The 23,180-nt window shown below is 46.3% G+C and overlaps 1 protein-coding gene across 2 annotated transcripts in view; it reads left to right on the forward strand.

Moving 5' to 3' along the window:
• Positions 1-23,180, forward strand: part of LOC106606743 (voltage-dependent T-type calcium channel subunit alpha-1I-like) — a 139,674-nt gene that overhangs the window by 93,899 nt on the left and 22,595 nt on the right. For both annotated transcript variants that reach the window (XM_045715480.1, XM_045715479.1), the window contains exons 20-29: positions 564-690; positions 2,381-2,506; positions 2,824-2,913; positions 3,200-3,392; positions 3,887-4,038; positions 5,375-5,484; positions 7,351-7,484; positions 8,323-8,393; positions 21,619-21,697; positions 22,323-22,444. In XM_045715480.1, the coding sequence (XP_045571436.1) occupies positions 564-690; positions 2,381-2,506; positions 2,824-2,913; positions 3,200-3,392; positions 3,887-4,038; positions 5,375-5,484; positions 7,351-7,484; positions 8,323-8,393; positions 21,619-21,697; positions 22,323-22,444 (1,204 nt within the window). The remainder of the gene's footprint in view (positions 1-563; positions 691-2,380; positions 2,507-2,823; positions 2,914-3,199; positions 3,393-3,886; positions 4,039-5,374; positions 5,485-7,350; positions 7,485-8,322; positions 8,394-21,618; positions 21,698-22,322; positions 22,445-23,180) is intronic.

A 23,180-nucleotide genomic window follows, 5' to 3' on the forward strand; every position in this document is an offset into this window, starting at 1 on the left:
GGAGGTTCACATAATGACCTTGTCCCATAGTGGTGAAAACAGACTAGTTGTGCAGTATTGTTCCTTTGGTGATTTGGGGTCAGTTTAGTTTGTTAGGATCCCCATTAGCTGTTCCTCATGCAGTGGCTACTCTTTCTGGAGTTCACTTTCCCTTATACCTGAAAGACCAGAAAAATGACACCTTTGAAATATAGATTTGTATACACCCTCTCTGAGTCAGCTGCAAATACTATATTTTGGTAAGCACTCCTCTTACTAACTCTCCATCCCTCTCTTTCTGCCGCTCTTTCTCTCTCTCTCTCTCTCTCTCTCTCTCTCGTGCTCTCCCTCTCTCTAATCCTCCATCTCTCTCGTGCTCTCCCTCTCTCTCCCTACCTCTCCCTCTCTCTCCATCACTCCCTCTCTCTAACCCTCCATCTCTCTCCCTCCCTCTTTTTCCCTATCTCAATCTCTCTCCCTCCATCTCTCGCTCTCTCTCTCTTTCTCCATCCCTCCTTCTCTCTCTCCCTTCATCTCTCTCACCCTATTCCTCTCCCGCTCCCTCTCTGTTTCTCTTTCTACAGGGTGATCAGTCGAGCCCCAGGTCTGAAGCTGGTAGTGGAGACTCTAATAACATCTCTGAAACCTATAGGAAACATTGTCCTTATCTGCTGTGCTTTCTTCATCATATTTGGTATCCTGGGGGTGCAGGTAAGGGCTGTTATCATTGGAGTACTTGTCTCTCCATCTTTCTTGCTCTGTTTTCCTTATTCCTTCATTTTATCAATATTTCACTTTCCCTGTCTTCCTCCTCCAACATATACCCTGTCTTTCTCCGACCAATATACCTTGTCTTTATCTTCCAACATATACCCTCTTTATCCTCCAACATATACCTTGTCTTTCTCCTCCAACATATACCCTGTCTTTATCCTCCAACATATATCCTCTTTATCCTCCAACATATACCTTGTCTTTCTCCTCCAACATATACCCTCTTTATCCTCCAACATATACCTTGTCTTTCTCCTCCAACATATACCCTCTTTCTCCTCCAACATATACCTTGTCTTTCTCCTCCAACATATACCTTGTCTTTATATTCCAACATATACCTTGTCTTTCTCCTCCAACATATACCCTGTCTTTCTCCTCCAACATATACCCTGTCTTTCTCCTCCAACATATACCCTCTTTATCCTCCAACATATACCTTGTCTTTCTCCTCCAACATATACCTTGTCTTTATATTCCAACATATACCCTCTTTATCCTCCAACATATACCTTGTCTTTCTCCTCCAACATATACCCTGTCTTTCTCCTCCAACATATACCCTGTCTTTCTCCTCCAACATATACCCTCTTTATCCTCCAACATATACCTTGTCTTTCTCCTCCAACATATACCTTGTCTTTATATTCCAACATATACCTTGTCTTTCTCCTCCAACATATACCCTCTTTATCCTCCAACATACATATACCTTGTCTTTATCCTCCAACATATACCTTGTCTTTCTCCTCCAACATATACCTTGTCTTTCTCCTCCAACATATACCCTCTTTATCCTCCAACATATACCTTGTCTTTCTCCTCCAACATATACCCTCTTTCTCCTCCAACATATACCCTCTTTATCCTCCAACATATACCCTCTTTATCCTCCAACATATACCTTGTCTTTATCCTTCAACATATACCTTGTCTTTATCCTCCAACATATACCCTCTTTATCCTCCAACATATACCATGTCTTTATCCTCCAACATATACCCTCTTTATCCTCCAACATATACCATGTCTTTATCCTCCAATATATATACCCTGTCTTTCTCCTCCAACATATACCCTGTCTTTATCCTCCAACATATACCCTGTCTTTCTCCTCCAATATATATACCCTGTCTTTCTCCTCCAACATATACCCTGTCTTTATCCTCCAACATATACCCTGTCTTTATCCTCCAACATATACCCTGTCTTTCTCCTCCAACATATACCCTGTCTTTCTCCTCCAACATATACCCTCTTTCTCCGACCCACATATACCCTGTCTCTCCGACCCACATATACCCTGTCTTTCTCCGACCCACATATACCCTGTCTTTCTCCTACCCACATATACCCTGTCTTTCTGTATCTCTGTTTCCTCACCTTCCTCCTACTGTTTTGTCTGTCCCTCTGTCTCTGTCACTTCTATTTCTTTATCAATCTTTGCCACCTGTCTTCCTCTTCCTCTCTCTCAGTTCCCTACATCACTCTTGACCATCTATGTAATGACCACCTCTATATTATTCCCATCAAGTGTGTCTGTCCTTTGATAATGACATATGAAAGAAACCACTTCTATGGCAACAACAAGACATCTGAAGTGGCTCTGTCCATTGTTCCCTGACAGCTGTTCAAAGGGAAGTTCTTCTACTGCTTTGGCCCCGATGTCAAGAACATCACCAACAAGTCTGACTGTCTGCAGGCCAACTACAAATGGGTCCATCACAAGTACAACTTTGACAACCTGGGACAGGTGAGGATTTCTCCCAGTATCAATTTCAGACGAGGTGTCAAACTGATGGACATGGTGAATGGACCAGTATGAAATACTGAACTGATGGACATGGTGAATGGACCTGTATGAAATACTGAACTGATGGACATGGTGAATGGACCTGTATGAAATACTGAACTGATGTTTTGTCTGTGTGATTTTGTCTTTATATGTATGTTTATATTTCATGTCGTTCATGTGTGTTCTGTCTGTCTGTGTACGTCTGCATTTCTGAATGTGTGTGGGTGTGTTCTGTGTGTGTGTGTGTGTATATGTGTGTGCGTTCTGTACCGCAGGCTCTGATGTCACTGTTTGTGCTGGCTTCGAAGGACGGCTGGGTCAACATCATGTACCATGGCCTGGATGCTGTAGGGGTGGACCAACAGGTAACTAGTCTAATAGTGATCATCAAGTCTATCCATTATATTTCTATAGATGTATTATTTTTTCAGTTGTGTTGGCTGACTGATCTATCAGAGCATACTCAACTCCTCCTCTCCCTCTCCCTCTCCTCCTTCGACTAAACACTCACATGCACCACTCCTCTCTCCCTCCTTATCCCCCCTCCCTCTCCCCATCTCTCCCTCCCCCTCTCCCCTCCCTGCCTCCCTCCCTCTCATCCCCCCTCTCTCCATCCTTCCCTCCCTCTCTCTCTCCCTCTCTCTCCTCTAGCCAGTGATCAACAACAGTCCGTGGATGCTCCTCTACTTCATCTCCTTCCTCCTCATTGTCAGTTTCTTCGTTCTCAACATGTTTGTGGGCGTGGTGGTGGAGAACTTCCACAAGTGCCGTCAGAACCAGGAAGTGGAAGAGGCTAAAAGGAGAGAGGATAAACGACGGAGACGCATGGAGAAGAAGAGGAGGGGTAAGGGAGAGACGGGAAGAAGAGATAGTGTGAGGGAGAAAGGGATGGAGGGAGGGTGAGGGAGAAAGAGGGTGAGAGGGAGAAAGGGATGGAGGGAGAGGGTGAAAGGGAGGGAGGGTGTGAGAGGGAGGGAGGATGAGAGGAAGAAAGGGAGGGGGAGAGAGGGTGAGGGTGAAAGGGAGGGAGGGTGTGAGAGGGAGAAAGGGAGGGAGGGAGGGAGGATGAGAGGGTGAGAGGGTGAAAGGGAGAGAGGGTGAGAGCGAGCAAGGGAGGGAGGGTGAGAGGGAGAAAGGGTGAGAGAGAGAAAGGGGGGGTGAGAGGGAGAGAGAGAGGGATGGGGGAGAGAAGAACAGACAGAGATAGATCATCAATGATTGTGTGAATTGTTTATGAGTATTACTCTTGACAGGAGGACATCACAGGAATGCTTTTGAATAGTGTACAGTATTACTGTGTATAAAGTACTATGACCTGTGTTTGACTCCCCTTGCCAGATGCCCAGAAGATCCCCTACTATGCCAGCTACAGCCCCCTCCGCCTGTGGATCCACACTCTGTGTACCACCTACTACCTGGACCTCTTCATCACCTTCATCATCTGTATCAACGTCATCACCATGTCACTGGAACACTACAGCCAGCCACGAGTAAGACTGGAGGGAGCGGTGTGTGTGTGTGTGGGTGTGGCATATTTGAGTTTACCATACAAACAACAACAGTACACAGTACCATATGTGACTCCTTCTCTCTCTCTCCCCTTCCCTCCCACCTCCTTCTCTCTCTCCCCTCCCTCCCACCTCCTTGTCTTTCTCCCCCTCCCTCCCTCCCACCTCCTCTCTCTCCCCCTCCACCCCACCTCCTCTCTCTCCTCCCTCCCACCTCCTCTCTCTCCCCCTCCCACCTCCTTCTCTCCCCCTCCCTCCCTCCTTCCCACCCCCCCTCCTACCTCCTCTCTCTCCCGCTCCCTCTCACCTCCTCTCTATCTCTCTCTCCTCCCTCCCACCATCTCCTTCTCTCTCCCCCTTCCTCCCACCTCCGTCTCTCTCTCCCCCTCCGTCTCTCTCTCCCCCTCCCTCCCTCCCACCTCCTCTCTCTCCCCCTCCCTCTCACCTCCTCTATCTCTCTTTCCTCCCTCCCACCATCTCCTTCTCTCTCCCCCTCCCTCCCTCCCTCCCTCCCTCCCTCCCTCCCTCCCTCCCTCCCTCCCCCCCCCCACCTCCTTCTCTCTCTCCTCCCTCCCACCTCCTTCTCTCTCTCCTCCCTCCCACCTCCTTCTCTCCCCTTCCTCCCACCTCCGTCTCTCTCCCCCTCCGTCTCTCTCCCCTCCCTCCCACCTCCTCTCTCTCCCCCTCCCTCTCACCTCCTTCTCTATCTCTCTCTCCTCCCTCCCACCATCTCCTTCTCTCTCCCCCTCCCTCCCACCTCCTTCTCTCTCCCTCCCTCCCACCTCCGTCTCTCTCTTTCTCCTCCCTCCCACCTCCTTCTCTTTCTCCTCCCCAAACCTCTTTCTCTCTCCCCCGCCCTTCTTTCTCTCTCTCTCCCCCTCCCACCTCCTCTCTCCCCCTCCCTCCCACCTCTCTCTCCTCCCTCTCACCACCTCCTTCTCTCTCTATTCCCTCCCACCACCTCCTTCTCTCACCTCCTCTCTCTCTCTCTCTCCTCCCTCCCACCACCTCCTCTCTCTCTCTTTCCTTCCTCCCACCTCTTTCTCTCTCTCTCTCTCTCTCTCTCTCCTCCCTCTCACCACCTCCTCTCTCTCTCCCCTCCCTCCCTCCCACCTCCTTCTCTCTCTCCCCCTCCCTCCCACCTCCTTCTCTCTCTCCCCTCCCTCTCACCACCTCCTCTCTCTCCCCCTCCCTCCCACCTCCTTCTCTCTCTCCCCCTCCCTCTCACCACCTCCTTCTCGCTCTCCCCCTCCCTCTCACCACCTCCTTCTCTCTCTCCCCCTCCCTCCCACCACCTCCTTCTCTCTCTGTCTCTCAGTCTCTGGATCTAGTGTTGAAGTACTGTAACTATTTCTTCACATCCACCTTTGTACTGGAGACCCTCCTGAAGCTCACCGCCTTTGGCTTCCGACGCTTCTTTAAAGACAGGTAGTTACAGGGCCACACTGACTTACTGAATAAACACTGTATTCACTGCTGCACTGTGTGTGTGTGTGTTTGCGCATGTCAGTCATCTCAGTGTGTATGATTCATACAGAGTATATGATTCATAGCTGCCCTTCTTAACCACAACTCCATTAGAAAAGAGTTATTCTGACTTCAATGGTACTTCCTGGTAGCGTCATAGCTTTACTATAGCTGAACTATAGCTGGGATACTCTCTGTATAGTCAAATAGAGATACTGCTGAGCTACTGAATAAACACTATCCACACTGCTACATTGGAGACACTGTGTGTGTTGTCTCACTCTGTGTGATTCACAGTAGTAATGCCATAGCTGTAATATAACCAGGATGCTCTCTCTATACTAAATGGTACTAGTAAAGGTGACTGAATTAAATACGCTGCACTGGGGACACTGTGTGTGTCATCTCACTGTATGATTCATAGTGTTTGCTGTACTGTAGGTAGTTAAAGTTAGGGTTAAAGTTAGGTTGACAGCTTAGGGTTAAGGTTAGGTTTACAGGTTAGGTTGACAGGTTAGGGTTAAAGGTTAGGGTTAAGGTTAGGGTTAAGGTTAGGTTTAAAGGTTAGGGTTAGGTTTAAGGTTAGGTTTAAAGGCTGTGCCAGCTAGTGACCACTCTGCAGAGCTGCCTACAGAACAATATTCATGACGCTAATCTGCTATACTTGCATTGTGTGTAGATGTATCATTGTCCATTTCATCAGATGCAGAATAACTATAGTTAGTACACTCCTCTATCCTCATCTCTGACCCATCTCTGACCCATCCCTGACCCATGGTCTCAATCAGGAAACAGAAATCACAGAAGAATCGCTCTGCCTCCATACAGCCCAATATCTCACCCACACTGTGAGCAATACGGTGGAGCAGTGATTTCTCCCATTCTATTATTACTGTTATTAATTCAATTACACCCACATTACTGTTAACAGGACCCTGATCAACCCACTCACAGATACATGGAGCATCACTAGAGCCATTCCTACTCATTCTCTTTCTCTAATTGTTTTCCCATTCAACATAATGGGTTAGTGATGAAGCAGATAGATTGTGGCTGATGTTGGATATCTATTCATTTAATTGACTCAGTACTGAATGTCTGGTGCTGAACTGCTGCTGCTGTTGACAACACATACACGTTGAAGATGTTGACGCGAACAAAACACAAACATTTACCTGGTGCTTTAATGGTACTGACCCATTTTCTATGATGGAAGCAGAGAAAGAGAGAGGGGGGGAGGGGAGGGGGGGTAGAATAGAAAAGGGGGGAGGGTTGGAAGAGAGAGAGGAGATAAAATAAATGAGAAAGAGGTAAAGGATGGAGAGAGAAAAAGGAAGGGAAAGTACAGGGGGTAGAGAGGGAAAGCAAGGGAGAGGGGGGGGGTAGAAGAGAAAAGGGGGGGTTGGAAGAGAGAGAGATCAAATAAATGAGAAAGAGGTAAATGATGGAGAGAGAGAGAGAGCGAGAGAAAAGGGAAGAGGGAGTACAGGGGATAGAGAGAGAGATGTGTGATTGGGCAGCACCTTGTCTCTTTTCTATGACATCAGTGACATCTGGCAGGACAGTCTCTCTGCACACTCAGATTTAGGGATCTGAGTTTTCTCAGTGTGTCTTAAACTGGGTCATAGTGGAGATGCAGGCAGGTGGAAACAGACTGGGTTACTGGGCACACATACAGTACACACACACCACACACACACACACACACCACACACACCACACACACCACACACACCACACACACACATGCCTGTACAGTACATGAATGACCCTGATGGAACATGTCCTCCAGTGTGACGACCCTTTGCTCTCTGACTCTGTGTGTAGGTGGAACCAGTTGGATCTGGCCATCGTGTTGCTGTCAGTGATGGGCATCACTCTGGAGGAGATTGACTACAGCGCTTCTCTCCCCATCAACCCTACCATCATACGCATCATGAGGGTGTTGAGGATCGCACGAGGTAACGAGGGAGGGAGGGAGGGAGGGAGGGAGGGAGGGAGGGAGGGAGGGAGGGAGAAAGAGGAGGGAGAAGGAGGGAGAGAGGTGCATGTGTGTTTAGTCGCACTCTGGAACACACAGACAGACACACACACACACACACACACACACACACAGACACATAGACACATACACACACAGTACAACACCTTTCCTACTCACCCCCCTCTGGAATCTATGGATAGCATGCACACACCCAGTGTGCAGACCCAGTGTGCAGACCCAGTGTGCAGACCCAGTGTGCAGACCCAGTGTGCAGACCCAGTGTTCAGACCCAGTGTTCAGACCCAGTGTTCAGACCCAGTGTGCAGACCCAGTGTGCAGACCCAGTGTGCAGACCCAGTGTACAGACCCAGTGTACAGACCCAGTGTATAGACCCAGTGTACAGACCCAGTGTACAGCAGATGACCAATGCTTCATCATTAATCCTACCAAAGCTACAGCTCATGACTAATGGTTGGGCCAGTGAGAGGGCCATGAGAGAGCGAGAGTGTGTGTGTGTATGACAGTGTCTGTGAGAGTGTGTGTGTATGACCGTATCTGTGAGAGTGTGTGTGTGTATGGCCGCGTCTATGAGAGTGTGTGTGCTGGGTATAAATTTAGCTGTGACCTTTCGGAGGCTGGATGTTTCCCGTTTAGTCCAGAATTGAACCAGAGGGAATTCCCTAAATGCCCAGCATTTATAATCTCCCCCTGCACTTCTCCTCTCCCCAGCCCTCATCATAACCTTTTTCTCTGTTTCTGTCTTTCTGCCTCTCTCTCTCTCTCTCTCTCTCTCCATCTATTCTCTCCATCCCAGTTCTGAAGCTGCTGAAGATGGCTAAAGGAATGAGAGCTCTGCTGGATACGGTGGTCCAAGCCCTACCACAGGTACAAACACACACACACATACACACCCAGACAGACACACACACACACACCCAGACAGACACACACACACATACACGAACACACACACACACAAACACACCCAGACAGACACACACACACACACCCAGACAGACACACACACATACACAAACACACACACACAGACACACCCAGACAGACACACACACACACACCCAGACAGACACACACACACATACACAAACACACACACACATACACACCCAGACAGACACACACACACACCCAGACAGACACACACACACATACACACCCAGACAGACACACACACACCCAGACAGACACACACACATACACAAACACACACACACAGACACACACACAGACACACACACACACAGACACACACAGACAGACAGACACACACACACACACATACACAGACACACACACACACACACAGACACACACAGACAGACACAAACACACACACAGACACACACACACACATACACACACACCCAGACAGACACACACACACACATACACACATATAGCTCCTATGTATGATGAGTGCAGACAAACAGAGATGAATGATTATGGCTAGGATTAGAGGCACTGTTTACATGTTCAGTGGGAGAAACTGAACAGAAAATGAACAAGCATTTTTATCTGTTTTTCAACAAGCTGTTCTACAAAGGGTTATTATGTAGATGATGGCAGCTGCAAACAATCAAATGAGATGATGATCTTCAAACAGTAGCTATATCTCTGTACATAATGTGGACAGTGTGGGCTTTCAGGACCACGGAGAGTGCTCTGGGAAAAGACTGTATTCATAATGAGTCCCTCTGTTTTATTCATTAGGATCTAAAAGGATAAACTGATCCTCGATTAGTACTCATATTCTGAGACACTATGAATACCGCCTTGGTCTAGAAACAGCCCCTAGGCCCATAACCACAACTGCCTAGGCACCTCATGTAGATATGAAAGGATTTGACATCATGCAATATGGAAGTAGCTAAACCTTTCACTCTAATATGCTTGGATGGAGTTTGACCATATTGCATACACCTCTCATATCCTTTCTGATCTCTACAAGTGGCTAGGGGTTGTTTCTGGCTGGGGTACACTGATATTAATACCTCTACTACATTAAGAAATGAAGTGTGGTTATTAGATCTGGTTGGGCTGGAATGACATGACTCCTTTTCCTAAATAAGGTTTGGACCAGACCACATCATTCCCATAGAAAAAGAGAGAGAGAGAGAAAGAGAGCGAGGTAGAGAGTGAGTGAAAGAGAGCAGGCAGGGAGAACAGGCAATGAGAAGGAAGGAGTGTAGGGAAGACGGAGGTAAGGCAGAACGGATCTCCTCTCCTCCGCTGCTATCGATCCCTCTCTCATTAACACAGGGCCCTGGGTCGTCTCCCCAAGGGCATCAGGCAGGTAATTAACACCAAGGTGATTAAAGAGGTGTGTGTGTGTGTGTGTGTGTGTGTGTGTGTGTGTGTGTGTGTGTGTGTGTGTGTGTGTGTGTGTGTGTGTGTGTGTGTGTGTGTGTGTGTGTGTGTGTGTGTGTGTGTGTGTGTGTGTGTGTGTGTGTGTGTGTGTGTGTGGAGACAATCAGTCTGCTATAGTTACATCTTGAGAAGGAGGTGAAAAATCACCTGCCAGGGTGGTGTTACACACTGTCAAGACTGAGAGTAGTGGTGTTACATGGAGAAGCCCCTGACAGATGTTAGCTAGCTAGCTGAAGCTAACACTCAAACACATTACGACCGACGCCATCTCTTATTAACAGGATCTGCTTAAAATAAAGTGTCACATTACCCAACTAGAATCAGCCATTATCTAACATTATCCCATTTCTCCCCTACTGAGCTAAAATGGCTTCCATCTGCTGTTCACTAGGTGGTAGTCACCACTAAAGCCAGTTGTTTTATCTCCTCCAGGGGCTGGGTTATAAACTTCAGATATAGCCTATGGCAGGAGGCAACGCTGCTTGAATATCACCATTTCTGCTTTCTAAAAGCTCATTACGAGTGCTCACAGAGACATCTTGTACCATTCTCTTAGCTACTCATTTTTGTTTATCCCTGTGATTTTTTTTTCTTCAGAAAATACAGACTTCCTTAAAACTAGTCCCTTGGCCGGGATTAGCTATCCCCTCTCTGGGTTTGCATCTATGGCCACACCCACTATTCACAAGCTAACATTAGCATTGGGGACCAAAACACAGTAAAAGTGAATGGATCCTGGCTATCATAGCATGCTCTTATCTACGTGCACAGATCAAAGTAAATTCAAGACTCACTTATCACTGACCCAGGTTTCACCCGGTATAAATTCACCCTTTGTTTGTCTCTTGCTTGCTTGGATCACCCCTCATAGAAACATGTCATTAAGAATCACAGATCATTAAACTGATCTCAATGGAATAGTGCTATATTCAGAGGTGCTTAAATCATCCCCAGTAGTGTAAGGTCTACGGTCTCCCTGGTAGATACATCACTGATCAACTGTGACACAGGTAGCTGGGGTGAGCTTGCATTAGTTCTGGCCCAAAGGGAACTCGGTATCATACTAAGACAGTCTGACGAGAGACTGAGACTGACAGTATGACAAACAAAGTCTGGATCTAAAGTGCTTTAGAGATTTTTATAGAACTGTTACGTCACTACATAATTTTTACTTAACTTAGACATTGCTGACCTGGGGCATGTTCAGTAGACCCAAATGGGAGAAAACATTTTGAAATGGAGGTATTACCACCTGAACTTGTCCACTAAGAACACACACTTTCCTTTGTTGGTTTCAAAAACTTTCCCGGAGGTTCAGTACCTGCTGAACACAACCTTGGTCTCTAACCCTCACTAAACACTCCTATCTTAATAAACCAGGGTTGTGTTCTGCTATGAAAAACAGCTTCAAGTCTGTGACTGTTTGTCTTGTGATTTGTTAGCCTGGTAGAGGCTAGATCAGGCTAGATCAGGCTAGATCTGGATAGAGCAGGCTAGGTCAGGCTTTTTGATATTTTTGTTATTTTATTAGGATCCCCATTAGCTGTTGCAAAAGCAGCAGCTACTCTTCCTGGGGTCAACACAAAACATGAAACATGACATAATACAGAACATTAATGGACTAAAACAACTCAAGGACAGAACAACATAAAAAAAAATTAAAGGCACACGTAGCCTACATATCAATACAGACACACAAACTATCTAGGTCAAATAGGGGAGAGGCGTTGTGCCGTGAGGTGTTGCTTTATCTGTTTTTTTAAACCAGGTTAGCTTTTTATTTGAGTAATATGAGATGGAACGGAGTTCCATGCAATAATGGCTCTATATAATACTGTACGCTTTCTTGAATTTGTTCTGAGTTTGGGGACTGTGAAAAGACCCCAGGGGGCATGTCTGGTGGGGTAAGTGTGTGTGTCAGAGCTGTGTGAAATTGACTATGCAAACAATTTGGGATTTTCCACACATTAATGTTTCTTAATAAAAATAAGAAGTTATGCAGTCAGTCTCTCCTCAACTCTTAGTCAAGAGAGACTGGCATATGTGTAGTATTTTTATCATCCCTCTGATTACAATGAAGAGCAGGACGTGTCGCTCTGTTCTGGGTCAGCCGCAGCTTAACTAGGTCCTTCCTTGCAGCACTCGACCACACGACTGGACGATCAAGATGAGACAAAACTAGAGCCTACAGAACTTGCTTTTTGGAGTGTGGTGTCAAAACAGCAGAGCATCTCTTTATTACGGACAGACCTCTCTCCATCTTTACAATCACTGAATCTATATGTTTGGACCATGACAGTTTACAATCTAAGGTATTGCCAAGTAATTTAGTCTCCTCAACTTGTTCAACAGCCACACCATTCATTACCAGTTTCAGCTGAGGTCTAGAACTTAGGGAATGATTTGTACCAAATAAAATGCTCTTAGTTTTAGAGATGTTCAGGACCAGTTTATTACTGGCCACCCATTCCAAAACAGACTGCAACTCTTTGTTCAGTGACTTCATTAGCTGTGGTTACTGATGCGTATACGGTTGAATCATCAGCATACATGGACACACATGCTTTGTTTAATGCCAATGGCAGGTCATTGGTAAAAATAGAAAAGAGTAGAGGGCCTAGAGAGCTGCCCTGCGGTACACCACACTTTATATGTTTGACATTAGAGAAGCTTCCATTAAAGAAAACCCTTTGAGTTCGATTTGAAAGATAGTTCTGAATCCAGGATATGGCAGAGGTTGAAAAGCTAAAACATATATGTTTTTTCAACAAAAGGATATGGACAATAATATCAAAGGCTGCACTGAAATCTAACAGTACAGCGCCCACAATCTTCTTATTATAAATTACTTTCAACCAATCATCAGTCATTTGTGTCAGTGCAGTACATGTTGAGTGCCCTTCTCTATAAGCATGCTGAAAGTCTGTTGATCATTTGTTTACAGAGAAATAGCATTGTATTTGGTCAAACACAATTTTTTCCAACAGTTTGCTAAGAGCTGGCAGCAAGCGTATAGGTCTACTGTTAGAACCAGTAAAGGCCACTTTACCACTCTTGGGTAGCGTAATTACTTTGTTCTTCCCTCCAGGACTGAGGACAAAGAATTCTTCTAGGGCTCAGATTAAAGATATGACAGATAGGAGTGGCTATAGAGTCAGCTACCATCCTCAGTAGCTTTCTATCTAAGTTGTCAATGCCAGGAGGTTTGTCATTATTGATCGATAACAATCATTTTTCCAACTCTCCCAAACTAACTTTCCAAAATTCAAATTTGCAACGCTTTTCTTTCATTCTTTTTTTTAATTGTCAATGGTGTGCATACTAGGAGCGGAGTCAGGTGCAGGAGAGCAGAGAGTTGTGAACAGGCGCACAATTTATTGAGGCAGGAGAAACCAACAGACGGACGCCACTGCGTCGAAACCTCCAGCCAATATGCAAAAGCGCAAACAGTCACAATAATTATGTTCAAACAAATAAACATACCTCGTGAATAAAACACGGAACAAACGAACACCAGTCTATCGCGTCAAAATTGACACGTAACACAAAACAATTTCACACAAAGACATGAGGGGGAACAGGGAATAAATACATGTAGTGTGATTGGGGAATGAAAACCAGGTGTGCAGGGAACAAGACAAAACTGTCACGTCCTGACCAGTATAAGGTTAATTGGTATTGTAGTTTGGTCAGGACGTGGCAGAGGGTATTCGTTTTATGTGGTTCGGGGTGGTGTGTTTTGTTGAAGGGGCATTTGGTTTAAGTATTCCGGGGTTTTTGGGCACTGTTTGGTTTTCAGGTATTTTATGATTTTGTCTAGTATGTCTGTTTCTATGTTTGGTTAATTGGGGTTGGGACTCTCAGTTGAAGGCAGGTGTTGTCTATCTGCCTTTGATTGAGAGTCCCATATATGAGGGTGTGTTTGTGTTTGTTATTTGTGGGTGATTATTCTGTGTTTAGCCTTGTGCCTTACCAGACTGTTTTTTGTCGATCGTTCGTTCTTTGTTATTTTGGTGTTCATTTTGTATTTATTAAAAAGCAAGATGAGCATACACATACCTGCTGCGTTTTGGTCCTCCATTTCCAACGACAAGCGTGACAGAATCACCCACCAACTATGGACCAAGCAGCAGAAGAAGGAGCAGAGGGACTTCGAGTTGGACTGGCGGGAGAAGTGGACCTGGGAGGAAGTACTGGACGGGGCCGGACCTTGGCACCAGGCTGGGGATTATCGCCGCCCGCAGTGGGAAATTGAGGCAGCCAAGGCAGAGAGGCGGAGGTACGAGGCCATGTACGCGCTGAGGGTGAAGCACGAGAGGCACCCCCAAGAATTCTTGGGGGGGGCACACGGGTAGTTTGGCTAGGCCTAGGAAGAGCCGTAAGCCAGCTACCCGTGGTTATATGGAGGAGCGTATGGGGTGGAGAGCGCCATGTTTCGCTGAGGAGCGCACTATCTCACCCATACGCACGCACAGTCCGGTGCGCGTTGTTCCAGCCCCTCGCAGGTGCCGTGCTAGAGCGGGCATCCAGCCTGGTAGGAGGATGCCTGCGCAGCGCATCTGGTCGCCGGTACGCCTCCGAGGACCAGGCTACCCAACTCCCGCTCTACGCACGGCTACCATCAGGCCCTGCACAGCCCAGTCTGCCCTGTACCAGCACCCCGCTCGTACAGGGCTACTAGTTCCATCCAGCCAAGACGGGTTGTGCAGGAGGTAAGATCAAGACCGACTGTGCGCCTCCATAGCCCTGGGTTTCCAGCTCCTGTCTCTCGTGCGGACCCGAGAGTGCGTCAACCCAGTCCGACTCGTCCTGTTCCCGCTCCCCGCACTAGCCTTCAAGTGCGTAAACCCAGCCACGCCAGTCAACAGTCACCGGAGCTGCCCGCCAGTCAACAGTCGTCATCAGAGCTGCCCGCCAGTCAACAGTCGTCATCAGAGCTGCCCGCCAGTCAACAGTCGTCATCAGAGCTGCCCGCCAGTCAACAGTCGTCATCAGAGCTGCCCGCCAGTCAACAGTCGTCATCAGAGCTGCCCGCCAGTCAACAGTCGTCATCAGAGCTGCCCGCCAGTCAACAGTCGTCATCAGTGCTGCCCGCCAGTCAACAGTCGTCGGAGTTGCCCGCCAGTCAACAGTCGTCGGAGCTGCCCGCCAGTCAACAGTCGTCAGAGCTGCCCGCCAGTCAACAGTCGTCAGAGCTGCCCGCCAGTCAACAGTCGTCAGAGCTGCTCGCCAGTCAACAGTCGCCAGAGAGGTCAGACTGCGCTGAACTGCCGGAGTGGCCAGACTGCGCTGAACTGCCGGAGTGGCCAGACTGCGCTGAACTGCCGGAGTGGCCAGACTGCGCTGAACTGCCGGAGTGGCCAGACTGCGCTGAACTGCCGGAGTGGCCAGACTGCCCTGAACTGCCGGAGTGGCCAGACTGCCCTGAACTGCCGGAGTGGCCAGACTGCCCTGAACTGCCGGAGTGGCCAGACTGCCCTGAACTGCCGGAGTGGCCAGACTGTCCCGAGTTGCCAGACTGCCCAGACTGTCCCGAGTTGCCAGACTGCCCCGACTGTCCCGAGTTGCCAGACTGCCCAGACTGTCCCGAGTTGCCAGACTGCCCCGACTGTCCCGAGTTGCCAGACTGCCCCGACAGCCTGGAACGGCCTGAGCCGGAGCCACCTCCAGAGATAGGTGGGTTGGGGAGGGGGGGTGTAGCACAGTGCCGTCGTTGACGGCAGCCACCCTCCCTTCCCTCCCTTTAGTAAGGGGGAATTTTTTTTTTGGTGTTGCTTGGGGTTATTTTTGTTAAGGTGCTTCCGGGGTTAGCACCTTTAAGGAGGGGTACTGTCACGTCCTGAACAGTATAAGGTTAATTGGTATTGTAGTTTGGTCAGGACGTGGCAGAGGGTATTCGTTTTATGTGGTTCGGGGTGGTGTGTTTTGTTGAAGGGGCATTTGGTTTAAGTATTCCGGAGTTTTTGGGCACTGTTTGGTTTTCAGGTATTCTATGATTTTGTCTACTATGTCTGTTTCTATGTTTGGTTAATTGGGGTTGGGACTCTCAGTTGAAGGCAGGTGTTGTCTATCTGCCTTTGATTGAGAGTCCCATATATGAGGGTGTGTTTGTGTTTGTTATTTGTGGGTGATTATTCTGTGTTTAGCCTTGTGCCTTACCAGACTGTTTTTTGTCGATTGTTCGTTCTTTGTTATTTTGGTGTTCATTTTGTATTTATTAAAAAGCAAGATGAGCATACACATACCTGCTGCGTTTTGGTCCTCCATTTCCAACGACAAGCGTGACAAAAACAAATGGATAAATTAAAAATGGAGCGCCGATCGCTAGAAAGCCGGTGACGTCGACCGCCAAACGTCGCCTGAACATGGAGAAGAGCCGACTTCGGTGGAAGTCGTGACATTTATGCATGAATACAATGGCTCACTGTTTGTTGTTGGCATTTCCTGCCTAAGTTTGCCCACTAAGTTTGCCCACTTGGCAGCATCAAATGGTTTTGTGATGAATAAGCCATCTGATTCGAATTTGTCTTTCTGCCCATAATATCACCTGTTAGGGACAGACGTTCCGCTAGCGGAACGCCTCGCCAATATCCAATGGTATAGAGTGGCGCGAATTACAAATACCTCAAAAATGCAAAAACTTCAATTTTTCAAACATATGACTATTTTACACCACTTTAAAGACAAGACTCTCCTTTATCTAACCACATTGTCCGATTTCAAAAAGGCTTTACAACGAAAGCAAAACATTCGATTATGTCAGGAGAGTACCCAGCCAGAAATAATCACACCCATTTTTCAAGCTAGCATATATGTCACAAAAACCAAAACCACAGCTAAATGCAGCACTAACCTTTGATGATCTTCATCAGATGACACTCCTAGGACATTATGTTATACAATACATGCATGTTTTGTTCAATCAAGTTCATATTTATATCAAAAACCAGCTTTTTACATTAGCATGTTTTGTTCAGAACTAGCATACCCGCCGAAAACTTCCGGTGAATTTACTAAATTACTCACGATAAACGTTGACAAAAAACATAACAATTATTTTAAGAATTATAGATACAGAACTCCTTTGTGCAATCGCGGTGTCCGATTTTAAAATAGCTTTTCGGTGAAAGCACATTTTGCAATATTCTGAGTAGATAGCCCGGCCATCATGGCTAGCTATTTTGACACCCACCAAGTTTGGCACTCACCAAACTCAGATTTACTATAAGAAAAATTGGATTACCTTTGCTGTTCTTCGTCAGAATGCACTCCCAGGACTTCTACTTCAACAACCAATGTTGTTTTGGTTCCAAATAATCCATAGTTATATCCAAATAGCTCCGTTTTGTTTGTGCGTTCAAGTCACTATCCGAAGGGTGACGCGCCGGCGCGTTTCGTGACAAAAAAATTCAAAATATTCCATTACCGTACTTCGAAGCATGTCAAACGCTGTTTAAAATAAATTTTTATGCAATTTTTCTCATAAAATAGCGATAATATTCCAACCGGGAAATGTTGTATCCGTTCAAACACTGAAAGTAAAACATGGAGTCGTCACATGCACGCGCGCACCAGTGCCATTGTTCTCAGAAGGACCACTCTCCAAAACCCCTGCTGTTTTTCGCCCAGAGACTGCAGAGCTATCATTCAACGTTCTGGCGCCTTCTGAGAGCCAATGAAAGCCTTAGAAAATGTCACGTTACAGCAGAGATCCTGTATTTTTGATAAAGAGGCTATAGAAGGACAAGAAATGGTCAGACAGGGCACTTCCCATATAGAATCTTCTCAGGTTTTGGCCTGCCATATGAGTTCTGTTATACTCACAGACACCATTCAAACAGTTTTAGAAACTTTAGGGTGTTTTCTATCCAAATCTACTAATTATATGCATATTCTAGTTTCTGGGCAGGTTTAATAACCAGATTAAATCGGGTACGTTTTTTATCTGGCCGTGAAAATACTGCCCCCTATCCCTAACAGGTTAATCGCATCAGACCAACAAATATTTTTAACATCATCCACATAAGAGTCACAGCAAAATATTTTGTATGATCTCTTATACACTATTTTAGGCCCAGCTTTTGGAACTTTGGCTTTCCTGGATATAGCCACTATATTGTGATCACTGCATCCAATGGGTACGGATACGGCTTTAGTACAAAGTTCTACAGTATTAGTAAAAATGTGATCGATACATGTGGATGATCTTGTTCCTGTAGTGTTTGTAAACACCGTGTTAGGTTGATTAATAACCTGAACCAGATTACAGCACTGGTTATGGTGAGAAGCTTCCTCTTGAGCGGACAGCTTGATGAAAACCAGTCAGTATTCAGGTCCCCAAGAAAGTAGACCTCTCTGTTTACATCACATACACTATCATGCATTTCACACATATTATTTACATACTGACTGTTAGCACTTGGTGGCCTATAGCAACACCCCAAAAGAAAAGGCTTTAGATGTGCCAAGTGAACCTGCAACCACAACACTTCAATAACATTTGTCATAAGGTTTTCTCTAAGCGTTACAGAGATATGGCTCTGAATATATACAGCAACACCTCCCCCATAAGCATTTATGTCTCTTCTATAGATGTTATATCCTTGTATTGCCTCTGCTGTATCATCAAATGAGTGATCTAAGTGAGTTTCAGAAATGGCTAATATATTAATGTGATCTGATGTTAGCAAGTTATTGATTTCATGTACCTTAAGGCTACATATATTAATATGGGCTATTTTCAGCCATTTCCTGGGTAGCTTATCAGAGATAGACATAATACTGAAAAGAGCAAACAAAGCAAGAGAAAAATACATACATTCAGCAGTCCATTAATCAATTGGTGTGTGTGTGTGTGTGTGTGCGTGCGCGCGCACGCGTGCGCTGTGGGGTTGAAGCTACGAACCCATAGGCTTGGCTCTCTCATCCCTTCCAGGCTTCTGGAAAGGTGAACAATGAGCCTGTCATAGCAGATGTAAGCAATCTCCTCACGCGCTCTGGCAGCTTTCATGCCTGGGATAAGTTCTTTCCTCTTCTGGCGCACAGCTTCAGGATAGTCCTCATTGAGGAAGATATATGTCCCTCTCAAGTTCTTGGCTCTTTCCAGAACAGCTACCTTGTCCTTGAACCTCATGAGCTTGACCACTATCGGGCCTGTCAACTGGGCCGGTGGTAGGTTTTCCAGTCCTGTGGGCACGCTCCACCTCAATCTTCCTGTGGTCCATCTTCAATTTCTCAGAGATCATTTCCCTCACATTGTCCACAGACTCCGTCCAGGTCTCATGTGGAGATTCTGCAATTCAATCCGCAACCATGTTGTTCTGCCTTGATTGTCCCTCCAGAAAGTCTGATTTATCCGTCATTGTTATCATGGATTCACATAAGAACTGATGTCCTCTCTCAATGACTTACAGATTGCTGTCATCTTGCCATTTTCCTGTTTCAACTCATCGAGCTGACCCTGGGAAAACTGCAAATTGTTCTTCAGGCCCTGGATCTCTCTGGTCAGGTCGTCCATTATTTTACTTGTTGAATACACCAGTATTTGGACAAAACACTTGAAGCTACGTTCTTGTTGTTGTAACAACTGCTTATACTCTTTTTGTTCGTTTAAAAGGTCCTTCACGTGTGATAGAGAGACACCACTGTCCTCAACGGTACTGCTACCAGCTTTGGTCTTTGTCATGGTAGCTAGCAGCGTAGGTTACACTGTTACTCCTCACAGTTCCGGACAGGGCAGGTCACAGGAAAGATTGAAAACAACAAACAGCAGGGATCTAGACAGCCATAAACCCGGAACAATCTGCGGTCCCAGCCACAATGGTTAACCATGTCGCGGCCTGTGTTCAAGCCCTCAAGAAAACCCAGCTAAGCTAGCTGCCATGCCAAATTGCTCCTCAGACCCGTCCTTGGTCAGCAGGATCACTGGACAGAGACTAGCAGTCCCAGCAACTGATGCCAACTGTGTCGCGGGTTCTAAAAGGTAGCTAGCCACTAAGAACTTTCCAATACACTTTCAAAACAACAAACTTTTCAAAACAACAAAACTGAACTCTCCCTCATTCCATGTTCAACAGGAAGAGATATGTAGTGTTGTAACGGCCGTCTGAAAGAGTAGACCAAGGCGCAGCGTGGATAGTGCTCATCATGTATTTATTTCTAGTGAACACTTAAACAAAATAACAAAAATGACAGCCAAACAGTTCTGTCAGGTAATACTCACGAAACAGAAAATAACCACCCACAAAACACTGGAAAAAACACCCCTACTAAATAGGACCTTCAATTAGAGGCAACGAGGAACAGCTGCCTCCAATTGAAGGTCAACCCAAGAAACTTAAACATAGAAATAGACACACTAGAATAAACATAGACAGTACCCCCCCCCCAAAGGTGCAGACACCGTATGCACCTCAAACAAAAAACACAAAATTAACCCCAAATAAAGGGAGGGAAGGGAGGGTGGCCACCGTCAACGATGGTTCTAGATATAGACACACTAGAATAAACATAGAAATATACTAACATATAACATAAACCAAAAACCCCGAAACACATTAAAAAAACACCCCCTGCCACGCCCTGACCAAACTACAATAACAAATAACCCCCTTTACTGGTCAGGATGTGACAAGTGTGTCTCCTATTGCTAGATCAGGCTAGAGTAGGCCAGAACAAGCTAGATCAGGCCAGTAGAACCTCCTCCCCCAGGGGACCAGACCAGACAGAGCTGTGTGCTGGCTGCTGTGACATTGACTCTGTAAGGTTACGTCTCACTAATGGGATAGTGTTTTCTGAGCATATTTACTACATTACCTCTTTATGCAGTCCCATTCAGCAGACAGAGAGGGATCTACTGCTGTGTGTCCTGGGTGGCTTCCAACTACACAGTCACAACAACAGAGTAAGGTTATGCCACTGACAACTTTCCCAATTCCCTCCTCAGGCTCCTCTTGAGGATTCTGATACGATGTATGACTTAGGCTTTGGTCATGCACGACATGTCTAGCTTTCACTTCTGTTTTTTTGGTAGCAGGCCTGCCCATGCGAAACGCAGAACAACTAGCAAATTATGCTTCTACTGAGGATTCTGATACGGTAGAGGCTGTGGCACAACATGGATGCTGGGACCAATAGGTTTTGCTGCTTGGTAAAAGGCAAGGCCAAAACACCCGCTGTTCTTTCAGTGGGATGCAATGTTCAGAATGTTTGCCTAAAAAATGTATAATTTGGTGCCTCTAGGTCAATTCAGACGGCTGATTGAGGATCTTTTTACAGAAAAATGTGTTCTTTTTCTATGATTGTTTTATTTATCTTTGTTTTTCTTTTCATAGTGTATTTGATGTGTATATTTTTGTCACTACAGTGTTCATCTGTATTTAAAAAAAGTTTCACCTTTATTTAACTAGGCAAGTCAGTGACGGCCTACACCGGCCAAACCCAGATGACGCTGGGCCAATTGTGCGCCGCCCTATGCAACTCCCAATCACGGCCGGTTGTGATATTTCCTGGATTTGAACCAGGGTGTTTGTAGTGACGCCTCTAGCACTGAGATGCATTGCCTTAGACCACTGCGCCACTTTGGAGCCCAAAAGCTCTCTGTAACAGCTCTCTGTAAAAGAGACCTTGGACTCAGCATGACTCCCTGTCAAAAATAACGGTTCAATACGAAGAGAATATAGAGCAGAAACAGTTCCTAATACTGTTCCTATGTGTGTTTCAGGTGGGGAACCTGGGTCTGCTCTTCATGCTCCTGTTCTTCATCTATGCAGCACTGGGGGTTGAGCTGTTTGGAGAACTGGGTGAGTTGGTAGTGATGGGCTGGAACAAAACCCTGCATACCCAATGGCGTGCCACATTCAGAGTTGTACATATCCAATCCTGTTAGATTACAGAGCCAAGACAGAAATAGAAAGGGACTTGCAGTAAAGTATCTCGATGCAGCCAGAGCCAAGAAGTATCATGGAGACTAGAAAGGAGAAACAATAACCAAGCAGCTAGGCCTGTCTTCAAACTGTCACACTCTCTCTATGGACTCTAGTCATGTCTGCTGGAGATTATCTCTCATCCCATCAGTCTTGAGCAAAGGCTTAGAGCCAAATGCAACTGTAGTAAGGAGAGAGATGTGTAAACAATCAGCCAAGACAGCTTTAAGACCAGGAGCAAACAACCACGTCTGCTGTTGTTGGTTGCTGGTTTCTAAGAGGACTGAACATATAAATGTTCTCTATATAAACTGGTTTCTCTTCGTGCATCTTTATCTATCCCTTTGTCTTTCCCCCTGCTCCCCCCTCTCTGTATCTATCTTTCTCTATTTGTTTCTCTCTCCCCTTCTCTCTCACTCTCTCTTACCTCCCCATCCCTCCCTCCCCCATGTCTCCCTCCCCCCATTCCTCCCATTCCTCCCTCCCTACTCTCCTCTCCCAGTGTGTAACGAGGACTACCCATGTGAGGGGATGAGCCGCCATGCTACCTTTGAGAACTTTGGCATGGCCTTCCTCACTCTGTTCCAGGTCTCCACTGGGGACAACTGGAATGGGATCATGAAGGTATGGATGGACTTCTTCATGGTGTTCTATGGAGTGTTTATTACAATAAATTAGATCATTGATCATCTAATACTTTAATCTAAAATTACTTGGATTACCATGTTTCAATGTGTTGCTATTTGGGTTATATTATTCCGCTCTCATTTTGATGTCTGTGGTTGGTATTTGGTGCCTGGCTTCTTAGCTGCAGAGACATTTCAGAGTACTTACAAGCCCTGTGGCCCTAAGGGCAGGCCCCAAGCCTATGTCCTGCTGCCTAAGAAGACCATTGCTTTTACAGGAAAACTTACCCAACTTTCCCTCAGTTTATCCTAATCTTGAGGGAGGGGGAAACTCAAAACTGACCTTAGATCAGCATCAAGGGGCAACTTCCCCCTACTCCCTACCTGGAGAGGAAGGAGAGTAAAAGAGTGAACTTTAACGGAACCGTCAGCACCCGGGACCTCCTGCTCCCTTTCTTTTAATCTCCTCCTCTTCCAATCCTCCTCTCCTTGAGCGCTACCATAACCAGACCTGTCACAGCTCTGTATATTCTCTGTAAAGATGGCCTTTTAAATAGGGGAATGTGTCCCACTCCCATTTCACAGTCGTCGCCCCCCACCTGTAATCACCTCTCTTAGATTACTACTGATGAGACCTTGTGAGCTTTCACTGCTTTTTACCTGGAGATGTGTTGGATGCAAACTGTCTGGAACGAGGGAGGGGGAAGAGAGAAAGAGAGTGAATCACCACTGTA

Source organism: Salmo salar, chromosome ssa03 (genome assembly GCF_905237065.1).
Source record: "Salmo salar chromosome ssa03, Ssal_v3.1, whole genome shotgun sequence".
NCBI lineage: Eukaryota > Metazoa > Chordata > Actinopteri > Salmoniformes > Salmonidae > Salmo > Salmo salar.